General features: G+C 32.3%; 1 protein-coding gene across 1 annotated transcript; it reads left to right on the forward strand.

The window, feature by feature from the left end:
• Window positions 1-21,245: 21,245 nt before the first annotated feature.
• LOC108979165 (3-ketoacyl-CoA synthase 12-like) lies at window positions 21,246-23,031 on the forward strand. Its single transcript, XM_018949767.2, has one exon. The coding sequence runs from the start codon at window positions 21,338-21,340 to the stop codon at window positions 22,763-22,765; it is 1,428 nt and encodes a 475-aa protein (XP_018805312.1). The 5' UTR covers window positions 21,246-21,337; the 3' UTR covers window positions 22,766-23,031.
• Window positions 23,032-23,969: the final 938 nt, after the last annotated feature.

A 23,969-nucleotide genomic window follows, 5' to 3' on the forward strand; every position in this document is an offset into this window, starting at 1 on the left:
AAAGCAAGCCAAGACTAGAAAAATAGTAGATCTAGCAAAATAACAACATATAACAGACCCAAATAAATAAATAAAACCCACGTTTAAAAACAAACCCAAAACAAATCCTAATCCTTTCCCACATGCTTACAAATCTAAAACACTGTAGAAAAATATAGATTTGGATGTGTAAAGCATGGGTTTCAAGGATATTTTAATTCTAGATAGACCATAATGGCATAAAATTGTTCAGATAGCAAAACTCCTAATATTTCAGATAAGCTTGTTTGGGTAAGCAAAATTAAAATGCATTTATGTATGGAAAATAAACAAACCTAGTTACGCATATTCACCAATCACTGAATCAATACGAACCCAGACCCACTAATTTTCACACAAGCCCAAAAATTCTAAACCACAACCAGATATTTTTTTAAAGCACAAGTTTCAAATTTAGACAAGAAAAATTAGACAAAATAGCAGCGAGTACCTTACATTACTTCCTTTCCAGGTTTCGTACATGCACTTTTAGTTACCACACTCAAGCAGGAATGGTCTCTGGCAGATCTAGCTATTAACAACAAATCATGAGAAACGAAAGAACCAAAACGTAAACCCTAAAAAAATTATCAAAAAAAAAAAAACCCATGTTTAGCAAAAGAGAGCAGATCTTGCAAAATAACTGCATATACTCTATACCCACATAAGATTTGTTCAAAGGCATTGCTCATAAATCGAGATCGAGAGAGAGAGAGAGAGACTTACAGATCGAAAGTCTAGCCAACAGAGATGGCGAGAAAGAGAGAGACGACGACAAAACTTGAAGGAGAAGGCTAGGGTTACATGGCTCGAGGGGGAGAGAGAGGAAAGGAGAGCAGAGAGATAAGATTGGCCCTCTAATCACACGGGGCTGGGGGGTCAAAAAGTTTTTTTTTATTAAAACCGGGTACCAGGGTTAAAACCCGGTTATTTGAAATATTTGCCGGAAAAAAATCCGGCTAGGATGAATAGCCTTAACCTCCGATGCCTAAGTTAGCCAACGATAGTATAATTTTCTCATCGCAAATATTCAAATGAGATCGTAGTTGTACCTGATAGTATAAAATGAGTTTTGTGATAAGATAATTTCAAATAACCGTCTCGCTTGTTATTTGGAATTCAAGTCTTGGGAATATATGGCTTATCCTATTTTAAAATGAGTCGATCACCCTTTCATCCCGAGATACCTGGACAATTAGAGGTTTGTCTCTATTCAGACTAGACTCGCCTGGAGTTAGGCCTGATATTCACTAGCCCACCAGACCATGCCATGGCCCAGGTCCACAAGAATACCTAGCGGACCCTAAAGAGAGGATTAAGCCCTTTACAGCCTGTTGGAACGTAATCACTCTTTGAATGGTATAAAGCAGGAACATGATGTTTGAACAATCATTATATTAGTTCGAACTAACAATAGTCTAAACATTTGAACTTGTACCATTTTTAATCGAACGAACGTCACTGCTATTCAAACATAAATATATGGACCAAATCATGTCCAAACAAAAATATGTAGTGTTCGAACCATATACGGTATCAATATTCGAATCGATATCATTCTAAATCAAATAGATATTCATACAACTATCATTTTCATTCGAACCCATATCACTCCTATTCGAAGGACAACACATTACCATATGTTGTTCAAAAATCGAAGGAATGCGTCTGAACCATATTTGTTCTCATAATTCAAACGAATCTCACCCTTACTCGAACTTACAATAAGGAACATTCTTATTCAAACACATATCACTTACATTCGATCAATTACAGCATACTTTTAAATAGTATAAGGTCTCAACATTCGAACGCATATCACTCTTATTCGAACAGGAATACATTCAATATTCAATACCAGCCTCATCTTGTCACCGTTCAAACTTGTTTCTAAGTTCAAACAGGAAGCATCAAAATTCTATTCATAAATTAATCAGTGAAATTATCCAAGTGTCCCTGTATTTAGATCTCATGCAGCGAAAATATCTACCAATTCGCTCAACAAATTGGTTAGTCTTTAATTATGCTATTATTTAATAATTTAGTAATAACGTAAACTAAATAAATTTCATAACATCAAGATTGGTAGCAAATGGAAACCCTTTAAATAACTCTTTAAAGGTAACACCATACAGGGTAGCCAAACCCAGAAAAGTCAATTTTATTATTTGAAAATCAATTACAAGTAAAACTCAATTACAAAAATTTTGTCAATTGACACTCTTACTTGACTAGACAAATGATCTATTTGTCTCTACCGTACTACCAAGCCAGAACCTTTGTCGATCTTCAAACATTGTCTTTTCTCCTGAAACTTCAGTGGTTGAATCACAATCACTCCATCTCAATTTTACATCAATGATCACACTATTTGAGAGAAACAATATGAAAATTCTCTAAAAAAATTTCTGACCAAAATATGCATTGTAAAGTGCTCTAAAAAATATCCATCATTCAATCTCTATAGATCCTAACCAGTAGGATCCCTTAAATAAACAATCTAAAAATCAATTTGAATTGCAGTAGGATTCTGTTGAAGGAATGAGTCTAGCAAGAATTTGAATTTGATCTGTAGTAGGACTCTGCTGATCAAAGACTATGCAGCGAAAAACTCTGTTGACGCGTCTATTGACACCTGGTGCTAAGTCTTCTAAGTAGATGTAGCTTCTATTCAAATTCTTCACAAGATAATTCCAGACTTCTTATCATTCAAATACATACACTCTTGACTTATCTAAAACATTATCTAATAACTTCTAGATAAAATCAAAATAGGCATAGATAAAGTCAAAGCGTCTTACATTTATACAAATTACAAAATAAAATATAATTAAACTCTATCATCCTATTCACTTAGTCTTATCCAAACTTATCAACTTAGTCACCTAGTCCTCATCAAAACTTTAACATCTACAATCTCCCTCTTTGGCGGATTGATGACAAAATCAACTTGATGAATGTCTTGTATCTATAATCTCCCCCTTTGGCGGATTGGTAACAAAACGAACTTGATGAATATAATATAAACCTGTCAAAAGCACAAACAATAGACCAAGAAACTGAGTAGAAATTCCAAGCAAATAATCAAGAATAAAAAATATTGACATAGAACAGTGACTAAGATTAGTACTATCAAAATTCACAAAATTTAAAATCTAGTTCAAAGTCTAATCATGTTCTAGTCCAACATCGAAATTATGTCCAGAATTAGAATAAACCAAAATTTAGTTCTCTCTCTCTATATTATACTTTATTAAACAGAACAACAAAAATTCATTCAACTTCCCCTAAATTTCACAATACCAAAAAAACCAATTTGCTCCTCTAATATCTCCCCCATTTTGTCACTAATCTGTCAAATCTTAAACATCTTCATCATCAGAATCAGAAAAATAGATATCAAGTCTATGTGTACCGAGATGAGGAGACTAAGAAAGACCTTGATTTGACATTGCTAAAACTCTCTGATCTTAACTCAACCATGCATTTTTTATAAACCTAATGTATAAGTATGAATGCATGTCAAATAGTGAGCAAATGATTGGGGTAACTTGGTTGAGACATAAAACCAAACACTTGGTGGGCATTCCATAGAAACCGAATGGCAAATGCCACGAACCCACCCAAAATTCACCTTCAATACATGACATTATGAGAAACACTCATAGACCAATCATAATCGTCACAAAAATTACAACCCAAACATCAAGAGACCAAATCCACTACAAGAAAATAGGCTTTTTCTAGCGATTTTTAGATCACTGGGAAAAAATTCGCGTCACTATTTGCGGCAATTTCAAAGTCACCACTTAATTATGGCACAGATTTGAAAAAATGATGCGAAGAATTCAATGTTAAGTTCTTTGTGGCGACTTTTTAATCTTTTATAGCGACCTTTTGTGCTCCAAAAACTATTGTAAACATTTATTTCCTTCGAATAGAAAAAATCGCCACAATAAATCATTTTGCGGCGAAATTTGTCACCACAATAGGTATTTTGCGACTAGCGGCGATATGTGAAGCGCTGGAAATAGCCTGGTACATATTTAGACTATTTGCGGTGAATTTTTGTCGCTGCAAATGAGCAGTACCAACAACTTTCTATTCATTCCAAAATGGTATTTGTATATTTGTGGCAACTTTTTGAGTTATTGTGGCGATATGAGGTCGCCGCAATAACTCGATAAAATTTTAATTGAGCCACGCATTTTCCCTTAGTCATTTCCCTCCTGTCTCCCACCACCGCCCCCCTTTCTCCCCAATCCCTCTTATCTCGTACATATCCCGATTCCCCTTTCTTCCCCAAATTCGTCTTGTCCATTTTCGTCGATTACTGCAAACCGAATTCAAAGGCACCCTTTTCTCTTGGCGTCTTCTCTTTTGCTTATTTGCTCAGTTTGTTTCTCTTTCTCTTTTCTCTCTCTCTCTCTCTCTCTCTCTTTCTCTGCTCTGAAGACGCCTCCTTCTCCCTCTCTTTTCAAGACTGTCTCTGCTCATAGCCATGTTTGCTATGTGTTTGCTTGGAAGAAGCTCCCAAAAGAAAGAGCAGAGGAGAATCGTCTCTAGTGATGCCCTTGTTTCCTAGATTTTAGTTGCCTCTGTTTCCCAGATCTGCTCACAAACCCTTTTTCCTTTTTAAATTTATTTCCATTCTTGTGTCCTTCTGCTTCGCCAAAATCTAGCGGATTAAATTGTATGTCTGCACCTGCAGAAAATGCCGCTGAACAGTCACAAGAGAAAGTTGGGATGTTAAAGTTATGGATTCAAGTGGGACAAAAACATTTGGCACTAAGATGCCCGACAACATCTAGAGAAGGGTATGGCCGTTAGATTGACCTTATATCTGTAAATGTTTTAAAATCTTGGTGTGATGGATAATGTCTGGTAATACTTGTTTGTTTTTCCTAAATATTTTCTTTTGAGTAAGTTGTCTGCAGCTGGGAGTGGGAAATCATGATTGGTGGTGTGACCTATGCTAATTTTACATTCATTCCATCAGCATCTCTCTCTCTCTCTCTCTCTGGTTTTTAATCATATCTCGTATTGTCTTGCTATTTATGTGAAAATGTTGAGAATTTTGTGCACGGAGAATAATATGCATTAACAATTGGAGTTTCTGATTATACAAGGTGATACAAGCATTATATTTGTCTTAAATGGTGCTTGATGAGAAAGTAGCTTGGTTGCCACATCCTTCTCTCAGGATTTGTTATAAGGGCTTTTCTAACATATTATTCTTGAAATCATCAATTCTACTATAAATATGATAAAAGTTTATAAGTTGGATATCTGTACATAGGATAATTTGTGTTGAATTGTGATCTTTCCATGTTTTCATTTCATTGTCCAAGTCTGGTTACACAATAAAGTGGTGGACTTGACCAGAAGTTTTCTACATACAGTGCAAGAGTGTAATTAGCAAGCTCCAAAGGAAAATCAGTAAGGAAGGTCCTCAAATTTTACCTTTGCTAACTGATTTGTGGAAGAGGATTGAGAACACTTGGTACATGGGTGGATCGGGAAATAATATTTTGAATTTATGAAAGATCAATCAGCGTATTGACAGATTGGAGTATAGTGGAGTGATGGAGCTTGTGTTGGATGTGCAATTCATGTTGAAAAGTGCAATGCATTTTTATGGCTTCTCACAAGAGGTATGATTGCTCTTTGCTCATGTACAAGATTGCTCCCCTGTGCGTTGTATATAGTATCTCCCTTTAAATATGGTCATGATGGTGTGTACTGAAGGCAACTATATGCCTAAGTTTCCCTTGAGCAGTTCAACCTCCCCCCCTTCCTTCTTACAATTATGTTATAAAAGAAATAAATAAATAAATTATCTCATGGAATTATTGGGAGAAATCATTGTTTTCTTTGTAGTGATTTATTTATCTAATTTTCAAAAGCTTGGCTTGTACAAGTAGGCTTCCTTGAAGTTTATCTTGTTGATGGCTGAAATTTCATATTTGTTTTTGTATTTTGGAAGAACCCATGAATCAATCGTAAACTTCAGGCCTTTAGCATTAAAATGGGTTGTCGCCTTACCATTACATTTTTTGGTTGAAATCTGTCTTGACATTATCAGATACTTGCTTGATTAATTATTCCCTTTCGTATGTTCAGTATTGCGGGCAAAGTGAATTTGGAGAAGTCAAACCTAGAACCAGCTTTGAAAGCTCTCAAGGATAGGCTTATGACGAAGAATGTGGTATGTTTGCCTTCTGGCTTAAGTGATCTACTATGTTTCATATTTGCTTTATCTGTAATCTCAAATACACTCAGCCTGCTACTTAGAGCTCCTTGTTATTACATCACAGGCCGAGGAGATTGCTGAGAAACTCTGTGAATTAGTGTCTAGTGATACAAGGAAATCATGGACATTCAAGCCATTAAAATTTATTACAATTGACAAATGGAGAATAAGGTATTAAAACATAGAACTCTAAGCTCGTTTATTGACCATTTGCGATCCTTAAAGCTTCTTTCACTAAAATGTATGGAAGCATGTTAGTATTTTTAAGTGCTTCTACTTTTCAGAAATTGTTTTTAAAGTTCTTTTAAACCTTTATTAAAAACTATACCATGCTAATTTATATGTAATGTGAGGAAAACTTTTTTTTTATAAGTAAAAGTAAGACTTTATTAATAGAAAAATGCATAGCCCAAGGACACATGAAGTACACACAGAATACACATAATAACCACTAAGCACTAATGATGGATACAAGCAAATTATGATGTGAGGTAAACTCTGAGCTATTTATGAGAACAAATACTTTGCTTCTTATTTACTGGCAAGAACCCTTCATGATATGTGAGGCCTATCATATCTTAACAATTTATTCGAGGGGGAGAGGAAGAGGGGTAAGTGATGTGGGTCCGCACTGTTGACATCTATCAAATCATTTTCTTAAAGGGAGGGTGAATCCTACAGCTTAATGGATCATATGTTGAATGATTAGTTTGTGCATTTGAAAGTTAGGAGCTATGTTTTTTTTTTGACATGATTTTAAGTTAGCTGCATTTTTATGAATTTATGAATTGTGAAGTTTATTCAGTTTCCATCTAACTGACACAAGAAGAATCATCATGGAAGTTTGGAATTTGAGGGAAGTTGGTAACCTGGTCCAACTTCCCTCAAATTTCCAATAGCCTCAAGACACTCTGTCAGTCACTAAAAAGAACTTCTCTAAACACATTCTGTTACTGAGTCTCCCTTTATTTATTTTTTAGGTAAGAAGATTTTATTAATAAGTGCATTGGCGCAACCCCCATACACAAGTAGTATACGTGAGAGACACCTAGCTAGATTGGTTCAAAAGATTCAAGTACTTGTGCAGGTATAATGTACTAAAAGATTCAAGTTTTTGTAATTGTCTGGACATATTTATTGCATTTGGCCTGATAGATGTTAAGTTTAGTTTGGAGTTTGAGTATATCAATTGGTCTTATACATGTGGCTAGGCAACAACTATGATTTTTTATTTTTGGGTAAACATTGCTAGTATTTGCATGTGGTATGTATGGCAGATAATACTTGGCATTTTTTTATTTGATACTAGAACTGGACAGTTTTGTATTTAGATGGAACAACTGGACAAATTAGAGTTCACAGAAATGAGTCCTTAAGGAGTCAACATTTTCTAGGGAAGTGATCTTATGTGTTAGGGATAAATGTGTTCGTGGCTGCAGTAATGATCTTCTCTATAATAATTATGTTTTTTTATTGCAGTTTGTATTTTTTATATAGAATGGAAGCATGCACCGCCATTTTTTCTGATGATATATTTGGAACACTATTGTGCCTATTACTTAATTAAATTTACTTTTGTTTCTCCTTATTCATGGCATAACCATAATCTCAAACTAAAAAAACATGTACAAGAGGTAAAGCAAAGAATCTTAGTGTCTGGCCAACCCCATCCCCATGTTACACATCCAATCCATTTTTCCTAAGTGTATATATTTATCTAAGGGTGGCAAGTTAACTTTCTTTAAGAGTACTCTTTTTAATTTTCCTTCGAACTTTCAATCCCAATTTACCATTTCCACTAGTTTGGCTTGAATGTCATTTGTTGTTGCTGCAGGTGATGAAGCGATTTAGGTCACTTCTCTATATGTGCCATACAAGTTTATTTCTACATTACATCAAATCATTTTTTCCTTGGAGAATAAATTCATGTATTTGCTTTTCAAGACGCTCCTTATAAATAATCCATACTATTTATCCAAATTGCCTTTACTTATGTGGTATTTTCCTATCTTCTTCTTGCTTACAGGGGGCCAAGCTACTTATCTGATCAAATACCCAAATTCTGCAGAAAGAATATTCTATGACTCTTTGCCAGGTAACACCTTTTATTGATGTGGCCACTTACATATGTCAAACAGACCCAATATTTAATGTTATACTCATGAAAAATGTGTTTAGATTAAGCACTCATGATTAACACAGATTTTGTGGCGACACTAATCGAGTTTCTATCATGTTGCTGTCTCTCTGTTGATAATCTTAACAAACAATATGAACACAGAATTTAGTTGTAGTATTCATCAATAATATATACATATATTATATATAAGTATAACTATATATAATGCAACATTCCCCCACATATATACCTCACATGTATTATATATATGGGGGAGTGGTTACTACACTATTTTGGTGAACTAAATCATCTCTGTTATTGCACCTTTTTTTTTTTCTTTTTCGGAACACCATTTTTGGTGAATAAAAGTCACCGGAAATACTTTTTTTGTCGATTTAACTTATTTCCAGTGAATTGTAATCGTCGGAAATAATCTATTTTGGCGACATTAACCACTGGGACTACATAATAGCAAGGATAATTTTTAATCTATGGAAAAAATAACGAGCCTTTTGCAACGATAAATATCACCGCAATTTATTTTTCTCAACAATTTGATGGTAAACGGAAAGGCTATTTCCGTCGATTTTTGTGATAGTTGCGACGCACAAAAATTGTCGAAAATAGTGATTTTTTGCAACAATTTTTGTTTATCACTGAAATTGATCAAAATAGACACTTTAATTTCGCCGAAGATGCAGCAAATTAAAAATCACCAAAAATGCTTAAATGTAGCGATTAATAGGGATATTTGCGATGATTTTGAGCACTGAAAAAAGCCTATTTTCTTGTAGTGATCGCATATCTTAGGTCAAAGAGAATGTCAAAAATCCCAAAATAAGAGTGCGCCAAACCTTAGAAATAAAACCAAGAGGAAATAGATAAGGGGAGCACATACCTAACTTGGATTTGAAGAGGCGATAAGATCCGTACAATTTCTAAGAACCCAAGTGCTCTAGAACATTACTGGTGTGGGAAGTGGTGTTTGGCTAGAGTACAAAGAGTGAGAAAGACGTGGGAGTGGGGGAAATAACGTGGGTGTGTGGGGCTAAAACTTAGGCTTAGTAAGTGAGCGTGCCTCAGAGTCCAACTCACACAGGCCTAGTAACAATGTCTCAAAGTCCCACTTGGACTTAGAGCTACTGTTGTAAAACACTCCTAGCCCCATATACATGAGGACAAAAATAAACTGTGTTTACATTCAGAAAATGTCATATGCAAAAAATGAAAAATAAAAACAATCACAAAAACAAAAGATAAATAACATAAGGTTGACTCACACCCTCAAAAAATATTTTTAACCAACATAATTCTCTTGAAGCCAAATTATTTGCCTAAATGCACCAAGTATCTAAGCACAATGTATTAATCACATAGCCAACTTTGAAAGAGGTTCATACTCTCTTATTTGAAATAAAGAGAAAAAACAAAAAAAGCGTGGACACACCACAAAGCCATCATGGCCAAAGTCTATGTGCTCGTGTGAGTAAGGCAACTTACTACCACCATCAAATATTTAAAAATTTAAATATATATATTTTTTATTTTGCCCTCTATTTTTTTTTTGTTCTTTCACATAGATACTTCCAAATGGGTTATCTTTGACCTCAAAAGTCAAACCTTATGCTATGGTTTAGATACTTGAAAGAGTATATCCTCCGAACACAAGGTTGCACAACCCTTTATATATCCATTTTATTGCTCATCTTTTGCCGCAATGAATAGAGCAACGATATTTTCTATAAGGACTTATGGGTCAAGATCCATGTAAAGTGTTTGTATTTTTCCACAATAAATAAACAACAATTTTTTCTATATGGATCAACCATTTATGTCCTGCAAGAAAAGACCTCTTGTTTAGTACTATGTTCAACTAGTATTAGTCAATTTAAGATTAGGACTCCTCCTTTGGATAGCATCTATGACACTTTATGGAACATACATAAGGAATAAAATTTGGACAATACGTTTCTTACAATGAACTAAAAGTTAACTTTGCCAAAATGAGTCCTGGGGTCTACACTCACATTGTAGACTATATAAAAAATATAGAGATGTTCCAAATCCAAGTATGGGAAGTGTGAGGGTCCAGTACTCATAACTGGGGATACACCAAGCATGATCATTGCCTAACTCAAGAAAACTAAAATTGAAAAATAAATAAAACAAAAAAACAACTTTTTTCTACTTGTTTTTTTTTTTTTTTCAAAACAATGACCGAAAACAAAAATATATGAAACGTATGTCCTAGACTAATGATGTGTAGAAAATACAAAAAAATTGCAAGTGTGCCTATCACTTTATGTCACACACATGTTCATCTAAAGACTTGAGAAAAACCCTCAAACGAACTTTCCAATAAGAATAGTCTTTCCCATCAAAGTGTAGTGGAACATATAACGACGACGACATGATCTACAGGGAGACTCGGATCACACTTGAATGAGTGAACCACTCTCTGATGCCAATTGAAATTATCCAAGTGTCCCTATATTTAGATCTCACACAGTGGAAATATCTATCAATTCACTTAACAAATTAGTTAGTCGTTAATCATGTAATTATTTAATAATTAAGCAATAACATAAAATAAATAAATTGCATAAGACCAAGATTGGTATCGAATCCTTTAAAGAACTCTTTAAAGGTAAAACCCTACATGGCAACAAAACCCAGAAAAATCAATTTTATTATTTGAAAATTAATTACAAGTAAATTTCAATTACAAAACTTTTGTCAATTGACATACTTCCTTGACCAGAATTTGTCTCTACTGAAGTAATAGTCAAAACCTTAGACAATCTTTAAACATTGGCTTTTCTTCTAGAACTCCAATGGATGAATCACGATCACTTCATCTCAATCCTAGATCAACGAACACACTCTTTGAGAGAAACAATTTGAAAATTCTTTAAGAAATTTTCTTACCAAAATATGTACTGTAAAGTGCTCCTAAAAATATCCATCATTCAATTTCTACTAATCTTAACTAGTAGGATCTTTTAAATAAATAATCTAAAAATTAATTTGAATTGTAGTAGAATTCTGTTCACGGAATGAATCTGATAGAAATTTGATCTGTAGTAGGATTCTGCTAAGAGAATGACTATGCTGCGAAAATTTCTGTTGACGTGTCTATTGACACTTGGCGCTAGGTCTTCTTAGCATATGTAGTTTCTATTCAAATTCTTCACAGGAGAATTCCAAACTCATTTTAAATTGGATACATACACTCTTGACTTATCTAAAATATTATCTAACAACCTCCAGATAAAATCAAAATAGCCATAGATAAAGTTAAAGTGTTTTACATTCATCCATGTTACAAAACCAAAGATAAGATAAACTCTACCATCTCATTCATTTGGTCATATCCAAATTTATCAACTTAGTTGTCTAGTTCTAGTCAAACTTTTACATCTATAATAAGTATGAATGGTTTTTCTATTCCTTCTAACTTGGCCTATTAAATTCAAGCTACTCCTAACCAACATGGTGGTCGTAGCTAAGAAATACTTAAATTCCATATATAGATGGATGTTGGCAATCGTGATGAATGAGTCTGGTAGGAATTTGATCTGCAGTAGGACTCTGCTGACAGAAGGACTATGTTGCGAAAAACTCTGTTGACGCATCTGTTGTCACTTGGTGCTAAGTGATCTTCTCAGCAGATGGAGTTTCCATTCAAATTATTCACAGAATAATTCCAAACTCCTTATAATTCGGATACATACACTCTTGACTACTTATCTAAAATATCATCTAACAACCTCTAGATAAAATAAAAATAGCCATAGATAAATTCAAAGTGTTTTACATCTATCCAAAATACAAAATCAAGGATAAGATAAACTTTATCATTTCATTCACTTAGTCATATCCAAACTTCTCAACTTAGGCCTCATTTGTTTTTGTAGATCATGAGATGAGATGAATTAAGATAAAAATTGAAAGTTAAATAAAATGTTGTTAGAATATATTTTTTTAATATTATTTTTTGTTTTGAGATTTGAAAAAGTTGAATTGTTTATTTTATTTTATGTGAAAATTTAAAAAAGTTGTAATGATTAGATGAGATGAGATGAAATGTTTTATAAAAGTGAATGAGGCCTTAGTCACCTAGTGCTAGCCAAACTTTTACATCTACAATAAGTATGAATTGTTTCTCTTTTTCTATCGCATATATGGAATTCAAACTTAAACAAATTATTGGTTTTTTTTTTTTCAAGCTACAAAAAGAGAGTTATTAAGATATTCCTTCTAACTTGTCCTATGAAATTAATTCAAGCTACTCCTAACCAACGTGGTGGCCGTTGCTCAGAAATACTTAAATTCCATAGATGGATGTTGGCGAGCGTGATGAATTAATGAATTTGACACTATCAATTAAGGCATCGGGAGATGATATTAATGGAACACTTAAAAGCATATTAAATAATATTATTTTGTAAAATAAATTTAAAGAGGGTATGTACAAGTCTTTCATTAAATAAAAAAAAATTATTTTAATAAGTATATTATTATAATTTTAAAAAAATTTTAAAAATAAAATTAATTAGACTTCCAATGCATTCTTTATTTAGAGTCTGTACGTATCATTGTTCTATTATTTTTTTTTTAATCTTAAATTGCATTATTGACAGCCACAGCGGTTGATATGACATATTTTGAATAATTTCGTTATCAATCGCTTGATTAAACAAGAGTCACTTAAATCATGACACATACATAAATCTACGATATATAGCACTTCTAAAATAAATAAGCTTCACTAATTAAAAATGGAAGAGCAAAGGAGTCATCTTTCAAGCTTGCAAACTATTGTTGATGAGGTCAAAGATGGTGAGCTGTTAATTAAAGTCAAAATTTGGTTGAAAAAAAGTCATAGAACTGTTAATAATTTAGGCGGATTGGGTAGAATATTGTAGTTATTAGCTATCCAAATATGAAAGTTGTTGGTAGTTGTTGAGGACTGATTTAAAGATCCTCACTCTAATTCCATGCATGCACTAGCATTTGCTTTTTCCTTTCAAAGGTAATATTTAAATAGGAAAAATTTAATTACAAACGATTCTACGCATTAATACGCACATTTATTTAATATAATTGATCAGAAAGTAGATTTTATTAAAAACAGTGCTAATTTAAATTTAAAATATAAAGACAACAAAATTAATACGCAGATTGGTATACAAATTTACTTATACATAACAAAACTCATTTAAATAAATTATAATGGAACTTGAGCTGGCATATATATTTACGACTTTTTCGTCAGTTTTAATCCTGATCGATCAAGAGTCGATATATATATAGGAAATCCAACCATATAGAATACTTTTTTGGAGTTTGGTCTCTCTTATAATTAATATGATAATTAAATCATGAGAAATGATAGTTGATAGTTACAGTCGTGAGTGTGCAAGCGCCATACAATTATTTTAAAATAAAAATGAATAAATATAAGACCCACGTGACTATACAATCTATGATTGTATATATCATTATGCATTTTCATTTGTTACTGTTAATAGGAGAACACACGGTCAATATCTAATATAGAGCAATGCTACACAACTTCGCAATCTCTACACATTATATTTTTTTTAAATTTTTAAATTTTTTAATATTTTTTTTAAATTTCTTTTGAGTTTATTTTTTTTAAATAATTCAATTTTTCTATTCATTATTTATATATTAAATATTTGATAAAAGAAAAAAATAATAAAAATTAAAAAAAATGTGATATGTAAAAGTTGTGTAAATAATAAAAAGTTGTGTAAATTTTTTATCCAATACATATTCAAAGACTGTCACGTCGTATCAATTTATTTAATTTTTATTGAAGAATCAAATTAAATATTTCAAAAAACAAAAAAATATATTTTTCTTATTAAAACTTATTTGTATATTTTGAAAAACTGTAAAAATAAAATAAAAAACTGTTGTGGCCACCCCGTGGTAGTTGTAGGGTTGGGAATTAAAGTCCTTCGAGAGAATGTTGCAGGCGTAGACCCTATATATTTTGAAAAAGTCTTTATGATCATCTGCTAGCTAGCTTGCATAGCTCTGCATGTATTTATTGAAAGAGGATCGGAAGGTGAAGAAAAAAAGGCAAGGAATTAAACTACATGGTTAATAATAGGCTCTGCTGACCATCAACTGGCATGAAAGGCAACTATCAATATTAAGACTTTGAAAAATGATATTTATAATTTTAAGATGGATAAATTAGTGTAATTTTTTTAAAAGAATAAATATGTTTAAAATTTGTATAAAAAAATTATTTTTTAATGATATATCTTTTTTTTTTAAATATGTGAAGCTTGCATATTCAAAAATTGTATTTAAGATTACTCTATTAACTTTGCTTTGATGAATTAAAATATGTGAGAGGTTGACATGACATCAGTCTATGGATATCCATACAATATATGTTATGTATATATGTGTGTATGTATGAGTAATTATACACGCGTATAATCATTTTTATAACTAGTCTTTATATAATCATATTTTAAAATTAAGATATTTTTATAAATAATTTTATAAAAAAAGTTCCTCATTTAAAATATGATTATATAAAAAGTTATAATAGAAAAGATCACGTGATTGTATATATAAAAGGTTGAAAAAAAAGATCGTCTGTATACATTTTCACACACTAACGTACATATATACATACATATATATATATATATATGTATGCACCGGATATTAATGGAGATCACAACCGCGTTGAGTGTTGACTCAAGCTGACTTCATTATCATCGATCAACTTGTTCACATGATTTAACTTTGCTAGCTTTCTACGTAGACTATGCTATTATAAATTCCTCCAACTAACTTCAATGTTTTTTGTCTGCCCTTTTTAATGCATATAGGCAGTCTACTCCCTGGATATGATCCATCGATCGATCAGCATATAACATATATATATATATATATGTGCATGGATTTTCGGAGATATATAGGTTGAGTTGCAGATCCATATATTGTAATTTTTAGGGTACTCGAAAATAAACTTTATAGGGCCAAACTTATAGATCTTTTTCAAGAAAAATTCAAGTAATTTCTTAGAATTTTGGTAAAATTTTAAACCACAAATATCTATAGAGAGAGAGAGAGAGAGAGAGAGAGAATTCATAGGAATTGATTAGTAGTAGAGAAATAGTTGAAAAATATTGTAATTGAAGTAACTCTCAAGTTGTATTAATTTTAGCGTTGATAAATCCAATCAAGAATTCAGATTGGAGTTAATAAAAGATGCAAGAACACTGCTTATTGTTTGAAAGTTGGAAAGCAGTCAAAATACATCGGTTGGCATCCACAAATTTATTGTTTAGAGATAGAGTGTTGCTACATTCATCGCTTCCAGTCACTACTGAGAGCTATCGTTAGTTATAGGATTTTATTATTATTATTTTTTTTACTTTTTCATACATGTATTTTTTAATATTTTTAAATATTTTTTAAAAAATAAAAAAATTATAATATTATTAAAAAATATTTTCTTAATTATTAAGTAAACAAAAAAAATTAAAAAATCAAAGTGGTAAAATTGAACGGTAAAATATAGAGAAAAGTGTAATATTATCCATACCCAGATAACTTTTGTAGTAATAGCTAGATTACTGATTTCAGTTTTAATTTTGTTATATTTGAATGTTCTATATGTAATTTGAACCCCCTTGTGAGTTATGCAAGTATTTCAGTTTGGAAGAAAGAATATATCAGAAATGCTTGTATCCGAAAATAAATAAATATATATATATATATATATATATATATATATAGTGAGAGAGAGGGAGAGAGGTATATATCTGCAGGAATTAGGCTGTCAGTGGCCCAGTACTGTCAGATCGAGCAAGCCACTTGACCTGAATCAGGGACAGCTGGCTAGCACCAAGCTTTATCTTCTTTTCATCATCGGTGGCGAAACTTCTTGCAGGTTGCTTCGTATACCATTTATTTCCTCGAGTGAGACTTTGTTGGTTCAGTTACACTGACACGCGGTTCGTACTGAGATAATTTATAAATAAATGGCTCGAGTTAAAATTTTAGTAGGGATTTGAGAAAAGAAAGAAAAAAATTAAATAAAAAAAATTTAAAAGTTAAAAAGATGAAGAATATAATTTTTATTTTAAAATTTAAATGAATTAAATTATTTTAATATTTTATTTAAAATATTAAAAAAGTTACGATTATTAAATAATGATTAGATAAAAAAATTAAAAATTAAAAATTAAAAAATATTTATATTTAAATAATGTATAGATATTAAAATTAGATAAGACAGAATCAAACGAGATACTTTCAAACATGCATTTGTGAAACCAAATCACAGTTTTTGTTATATATGTGTGTGTGGCAAATGTAGTTAAATTGATAAAAATGATTGATTGAATTTTTTATTTAATAATTAAGTAAGTGATTATTAATGAATTGATATATTTTTTAAATATATAAAAATATATAAAAAATAATTGAAAGTAAAAGAAAAAAAATTAAAAAAAAAAAAAAACATTTGCAGGTCAATTTCATCGTTTAAATTTCGGTCTCAGTGGCAGTCGCCTATGTGTATATAGTACCAGCGTTGAGGATAGAGGATTTATGAGCCCACTGCATGTACCTGCAGACCAAAAATATTAATTGTCATTGACTCTACGTTTTGAAAACTTTGACAAATAATTAAGCTGATTTGATTCGGAATATCTTCCGACAGCTCCATCCATATCCATCTTGAGTAATATTTGGAAAGCGAAAGCGGAGGCTTCTCATGCTATAAGCTGGAAAGAAAAGCGTAATGAATAAGTTTTAAATTGATAAATTTTATATAAATTATTTATAAAAGAATAGGTTCTATTAATAAAATAATATTTTTTTAAGATAAAGTTCACTTTTTTTTAAGAGTTTATCTATTTAAAATTTGTATAAATTATTATTTTTTTAAGAAAAATACTTAGTGGTTAATTATTTATTAGGAAAATAATAATATTTTTATTACAATAAGCTAATTTTTATTATAAATATAATTATTTTTATTATAAATAATTCATCACAAATAATGAAATGTGATTATTGATTATAAAATGAATTGTAGAATAACATAAAATAATTATAAATATCTCATATTATCCTCACAGAATTAATAGGTACTGCATGCAGCTAGCTAGCGGCCCTAATTAAATGCATACATGCATTCCCATAAATTAAGGTAATGAGAAAATATAAATATCAGCTTATTGTTTGTTGAAGTCGCTGCACACTCAATGGATTGAGTGAAAACAAAAAAAAACAAAAATAAAAACAAAAACCTATGTGGTGTACTGCGGCTTTCGGCTGATGCGCAGCACAGCCCTAAGTTAATTGGCACTATAAAATTTAGGTCTCGTTTGATTACACATATAACATAGGATAAAATAAAAAAATTGTGATCAATAATACTAGTGAAATAGATTGTTAATATATAGAAGTGAAATAATTTAAATTAAAATATTTTATGAGCTTTTGAATGGTATTTAAATGTTGAGATAGGTTGAAACAATATGTGAAATCAAACGGCAAAACTTTTCCGGTGATCAAAATTGCCGAAAAAGTGATAAAATTAGTCGGAAATAAGTTTAATTCCGATCATGAGCTTTAATCGCCGCAGAGTGGTCGAAAATGTCTCGTTTTAATCATGGCAAGTTCCCAACCGCCATGAAAATACATACATACATTACACATATATATATATATGTATGTATGTATGTATGTATGTATGTATATAATATGATCTGGGGCAATTATAAGCTGTCGTCGAAACCTATCCTGTATAATGTTGGGTTTATTCTTGGCGCTGGGAGTACAGCAAACAACATAATATCCAACCATGCATGATTTGCCGGATGAGAATTGATGATGATGGGTATCGACAACTTTTCAATTAATTAGCAATATATAGCATGCAAGATTATTATGGTTACGTACGTACGACGTATAATATGGATCATCAAGCTGGAGTACTGTATTTAATAGGAATATTACACATGACACGTACATGATTAACACAACCACCGGCCGCCCAGTACGTACGTTGTATATGCAATAATTCAGTATTTACAAACTAATTAATATGACACCTATATATATAGATCAGCAATATCAAATAATATATATATATATATATATATATATATGGTTGATATCTTTTATATATATATATATATATATATATATATATATAGTATGATCTGGCCATGTGTGTGTGTGTGTAAAAGCATGCATGCAGTACTCTAGGAAACATTATGTGATATTTATGTGATCTAGCTATCAAGAAAATCTGCAGCTCGCTCTTAATAAATATTGGTGAAAATTTCAACGACCATTTTGTTGCTAAATTATTTCCTAGCTAGCTAAAAATAAATGTTCTCCCATATATATAGACATTAAATCTATTTTGAATAATGCTATCGGATCATCTGAAACTTACTGCTCAGATAACCGGCTCTCTTGATGTGGCACCACCACGTACGTGGTTTATTAAAAAACACAAGTAAAAAATTAGGACAAAGAGAATCTAGAATTTTAATCAGCTTCTTGATCTCTTGTATTTTTGAATGTTCTTTTATTTTGAACATATTTTTTATTACCACGTCAAGATAGAGATCAGTAAGTTTGTGACTAATATCCGTAATAATTTATTTTATAATATTAATTATATCCTTCTCGTAAGTTGATAATAACAACGCTCTGCATTTTAAAGCCTAACTATAAAAGGCAATATTTGAATGGCCCTATTGTAGTAAAACTGCACCCACTACTCGTCTGAGGCGTCACACTCTATTTATAAGGGAAGGGAAAAGTTGGGTATAAGGGCCAACACATGAGAATTCTTGAGTGCCTCTTTCAACTGTATATATAAATGCCAACTCAGCCCTTGGGTTCCAATGAAATCCATCCTTCCGTATTAGGTCTGTCAAACGGGCTGCAATTTCCCATACCCTTTGATAAATCGATGGTAATACCCTCAATGCCTTGATGACGTTAGAGGGTCGTGGCCATTCAGCCATGGCTCTAATTAGTTTCTCAACGTGCTATATATTGCTAGCTGGTTGCACACATACATGGCCCATGCTGCATGCTAGTTAGTTCAAGGCCAGCGCACATTGGTTCAGTGGTTCTCGGCAATTACGATCCAGTACCATAAATAATTAATACACATGCAAATAAATCAATACACGTGAAAATAAAACAAGACGTACGTATTTTGCTTTATTTGTAATCCTAATAGAGGGGACACTTTAGCAGCTTTCATTGGCATCAAAATGGCAGTAGAAAAAAAATTGGAAAAACATCAAAATTGAAGGAGACTCCCAGGTGGTAAGCTCAACTTTACAAAACACTCAAAATGTCTTAGATTGGTCCATTGAAGGCAGAACGAGAGATACTTGTATTTTGCTCAACAGCTAACTTTGAAACGTAGAAAGCTGTTAAAATATACCAGGCTCAGAATCGGTGTACGCACACTTTGGCGCAATGGGCAGCTTCAAATAATTTATTTGGAGATATATCTCTCATCAAGCTTCTAGATCCACCAGTTTTCTCTTTACAGTTGTCCCTAGTATTCTGTAATAATAGTTTGCTTTCGATCTGTTTCTCTTGTGCTACGGTTGTTTTCGTATTAATGAAAGGTTTCATCATTCAGAGAAATAAATTTAAAAAGAAAAAGAAAAAAAAAAGACGTACGTAAATCCTGCTGGCAGTGATTTAAATTGGCATCGTACTCAATAAAATTTCTAATTTAATTACACGCAATTAATAAATAAAAACTTTTGTGAAAAAAGGGGCATTAATAAATCATGTATTAAGTTTAATGGATTTTAAATATCTAATTTATTATCTCAAAATTAATACATTATAATAACATGACAGATTTTTCACTTTCAGTACCACATGAAAAGCTATCTATATATACATATATATATATATATATATATATATATACATATATAATGCTGGTAAAGATCGAGATCAAATAGTACTGTTTTTATCCTAAATTTTTTAATTCCCAAAATAAAATTATTATTTATTTGTAGAATTTATGCACGAAGGGTTGATAGTATAGAAATATGGTGGGATTGTATTTCAGACTTTCTTTCTCAAATCATTTGGCTTGATAAATGTATATTAAAAAAAAAAAGTTGATATACGAAGCCACTCAAATATTTCATATCAATAATTGTGAAGATCATCAAGATATGGCGAGATTAATTAATTTAAAAATTTAGAGTACTAGCATGCAGGCTGAGTAGTTTTATCTTATTTTTCCAAATGAAAAATGATATTAACTTGTCTATCTACCACCTTGTCTTTATTAAATGTGGGTAGCCAGAGGTATTTAAGCTACAAATAACTGAGCAATTTAATGGCGTTCCCTTTAAAAATTAATACTACAGACTGTATGGTTGAAGTAGAGTGAGAAGACTTCTACCCAAAAGAAGAATCAAAAGAGCAAAAGTAAATTGATTAATTAGTTCCCATAATTTGACAGAAAACCTTGACGCATGCACTCGCGAGAGAAAATGCTGCATGCATGGCAGCATTCAATCTAGCTCTCTGATCTCCTAATTTACTAATTAACTTCACATGCCCAATATTGTGCCACCCATGTTTGATTTGTAACAAAGCTCATCATGCATGCATTGATGCTCAAAATTAAGTTGCACTCGAAATCAGTTCGTTGGGAGTTGAGTGATGGAAAATATATAATATATTTAGATGTTAATTCATCAGCATTTTCACATGCATTCATGCCCAACTCATCATCACCAGTACTCACATTTCTTCTTATATAAGAGTTCCATGCATTTGAATTCCCCATCTACCAAGCCCAGCTCCAAATCCTCTCTCTCTCTCTCTCTCTCTCTCTCTCTCTTTCTCTCTCTCTCTCTGATCTCTCTCTCATGGAGTTTCTCGTTTTACTCTATGCTCTACCCATCTTCTATTCACTGTTCATGTTGTGGAAGTGGGTTGATGCAAAAAGAGATCAAGAATGTTATATTTTGGACTATCAGTGCCATAAGCCGACGGATGACAGAATGCTCGACACCGGATTCTGCGGGGAGATCATTGAGAGGGCCAAGAATCTTGGTCTTAACGAGTACAAGTTCCTCCTCAGAGCAGTTGTCAGCTCCGGCATTGGCGAGCAGACATACGGACCAAGAATCATGTTCTCAGGCCGGGAAGAAAATCCCACACTACTGGATGGGGTCTCGGAGATGGACGAGTTTTTCCACGACAGCATTGCAAAGCTCTTGTCCAGTTCCGGTATTTCTCCCTCGGAAATCGACGTCCTCGTCGTTAACGTCTCTATGCTATCCTCCGTTCCCTCTTTAACAGCTAGAATCATCAACCATTACAAAATGAGGGATGATGTTAAGGTTTTTAACCTCAGTGGCATGGGGTGCAGTGCTAGCCTAATTTCTGTCGACATAGTCAGACATATCTTTAGGTCGTACAAGAATTTGTATGCCCTTGTCGTGACTTCTGAATCCCTGAGTCCAAATTGGTATTCAGGTAATGACAGATCAATGATTCTTGCAAACTGTTTGTTCCGGTCTGGAGGGTGTGCAATTCTTTTGACTAACAAAAGGGCCTTAAAACACCGAGCCATGTTCAAGTTAAAGTGCCTTGTGAGGACACACAACGGGGCTAGAGATGAGTCTTATGGCTGCTGCATGCAGAAGGAAGACGAGGAAGGGAGGCTAGGGTTTCACCTCGCAAAGACTCTCCCAAAGGCTGCAACAGGGGCTTTTGTAGACAACCTAAGAGTGATATCACCCAAGATTTTGCCTGCGAGGGAACTGCTTAGGTTTATGGTTGTGTCCCTTGTCCGGAAAATGAATCAGATCTGCAACATGAATAGCAAGACTGGCCCGGGAAATATTATTAGCAGCAGCAGCAGCAAAACTCTGCTGAACTTTAAGACTGGGGTCGATCACTTTTGCCTGCACACAGGTGGAAAGGCTGTGATAGATGGGATTGGAGGGAACCTTGGGCTATGCGAGTACGATCTAGAGCCAGCGAGGATGACACTGCACAGGTTTGGAAACACTTCGGCAAGCAGTCTTTGGTATGTTTTAGGGTACATGGAAGCAAAGAAAAGGCTTAAACAGGGGGATAAAGTGCTGATGATAAGCTTTGGAGCTGGGTTTAAATGCAACAGCTGTGTATGGGAGGTCACGAGGGATTTGGTGGATCATGTAAGTGAAAATAATGTCTGGAAGGACTGCATTGATTGGTACCCACCAGAGTCGTTGACCAACCCTTTTATGAAGAAGTTTGGTTGGATCCACCAGGAGGATGTGAGCACATTCAAAACGTTACTGTAGATAATAGGTCAAAACATCTTCAGTTCTGGCCGCTAGCTCTACAGTTCGTCGTTTTTCTTTTTTAAACTAGTTAAAAACGTTTCTCCCAACTGTCATTCTTCATGTATTTTCTATTATTTTTCTGTATACTTAAATTAAGCTGCTAGCTAGAGATCAGTCAAGGTTCATGTTTTGGTACTACTGCATGCATGCATGCATGCAACTATATATGTATAAGATATTGTCATGCAACTATATATATAAGATGTGCTGTGCACTTCCAATTACCTGAATAAGCTATTTAACAGGCAGTTTGAATTCGAGACTCGATTCATCTGTTAATTGATCAGCCCCTTCTTTAATATTATGACGACATAATGACTTATTACTAAACGATACAATTCATATCGATCAAACCTAACCTAACTCAACTTGATTATTACTGTCCACCAATAAAAGCTCATATATTAATACTCAACTCGATTCTAGCTAATTAGGCTCGCTCGCATATATTGTATACACAAATATATTAATTATAAAATATGTTATACAAATATAAGTATTTATATGTACGCGGTATAAAGTAATATCTTATAAGATATATATGAACTAACATTAATATATATATATATATTATATATTAAAAATACATACATTGACGTACATATATATATATATATATGTGTGTGTGTATTTGTATATATTAATTATAAAATATAATTATAAAGAAAAACTTAATATTACAATGTTTATTAGTTAATTTGCTACTCATTATACTCACAGTACACCATACATCATATTTATTTTATTTTTTTAATTTTATTCTTTTTAAACTAACAAAATTCTTTTACTCATCATCTATATACCATACATTTAGTAAGAGAAAAATTAAAAAAAAAAAAAAAAGTGGTGTACGCGTACGTGTGGTGTGTGATAGTTGTAATTCATTTTATTTATCTGATCATTTATTAATATCTCATGAATTTCAGATTTTAATATATTTTGCATCTCAAATCGTAATCAATTTAAGCCCAAAACTACAATTGATTTTTTGGGCAAATTGCAGTACTACTACTACGTACCTAGATTCAATAACGATTGGACCGAAAATGTCTAAACCTGTTAGATGTAATTAAAATTGCAAATTGAAACAAAAATAGAAATGCCTTTATAATTGAGGGTTTGAAATTAATGTACTTTCCTGTTTCAAATAGTAAATTAATCC

This window comes from Juglans regia, chromosome 5 (genome assembly GCF_001411555.2).
Source record: "Juglans regia cultivar Chandler chromosome 5, Walnut 2.0, whole genome shotgun sequence".
In the NCBI taxonomy this organism is placed as follows: domain Eukaryota; kingdom Viridiplantae; phylum Streptophyta; class Magnoliopsida; order Fagales; family Juglandaceae; genus Juglans; species Juglans regia.

Bases quoted from the DNA above. Each gene is read 5' to 3' on its own strand.
- LOC108979165 (XM_018949767.2), top strand. From the start codon at position 21,338: ATGGAGTTTCTCGTTTTACTCTATGCTCTACCCATCTTCTATTCACTG.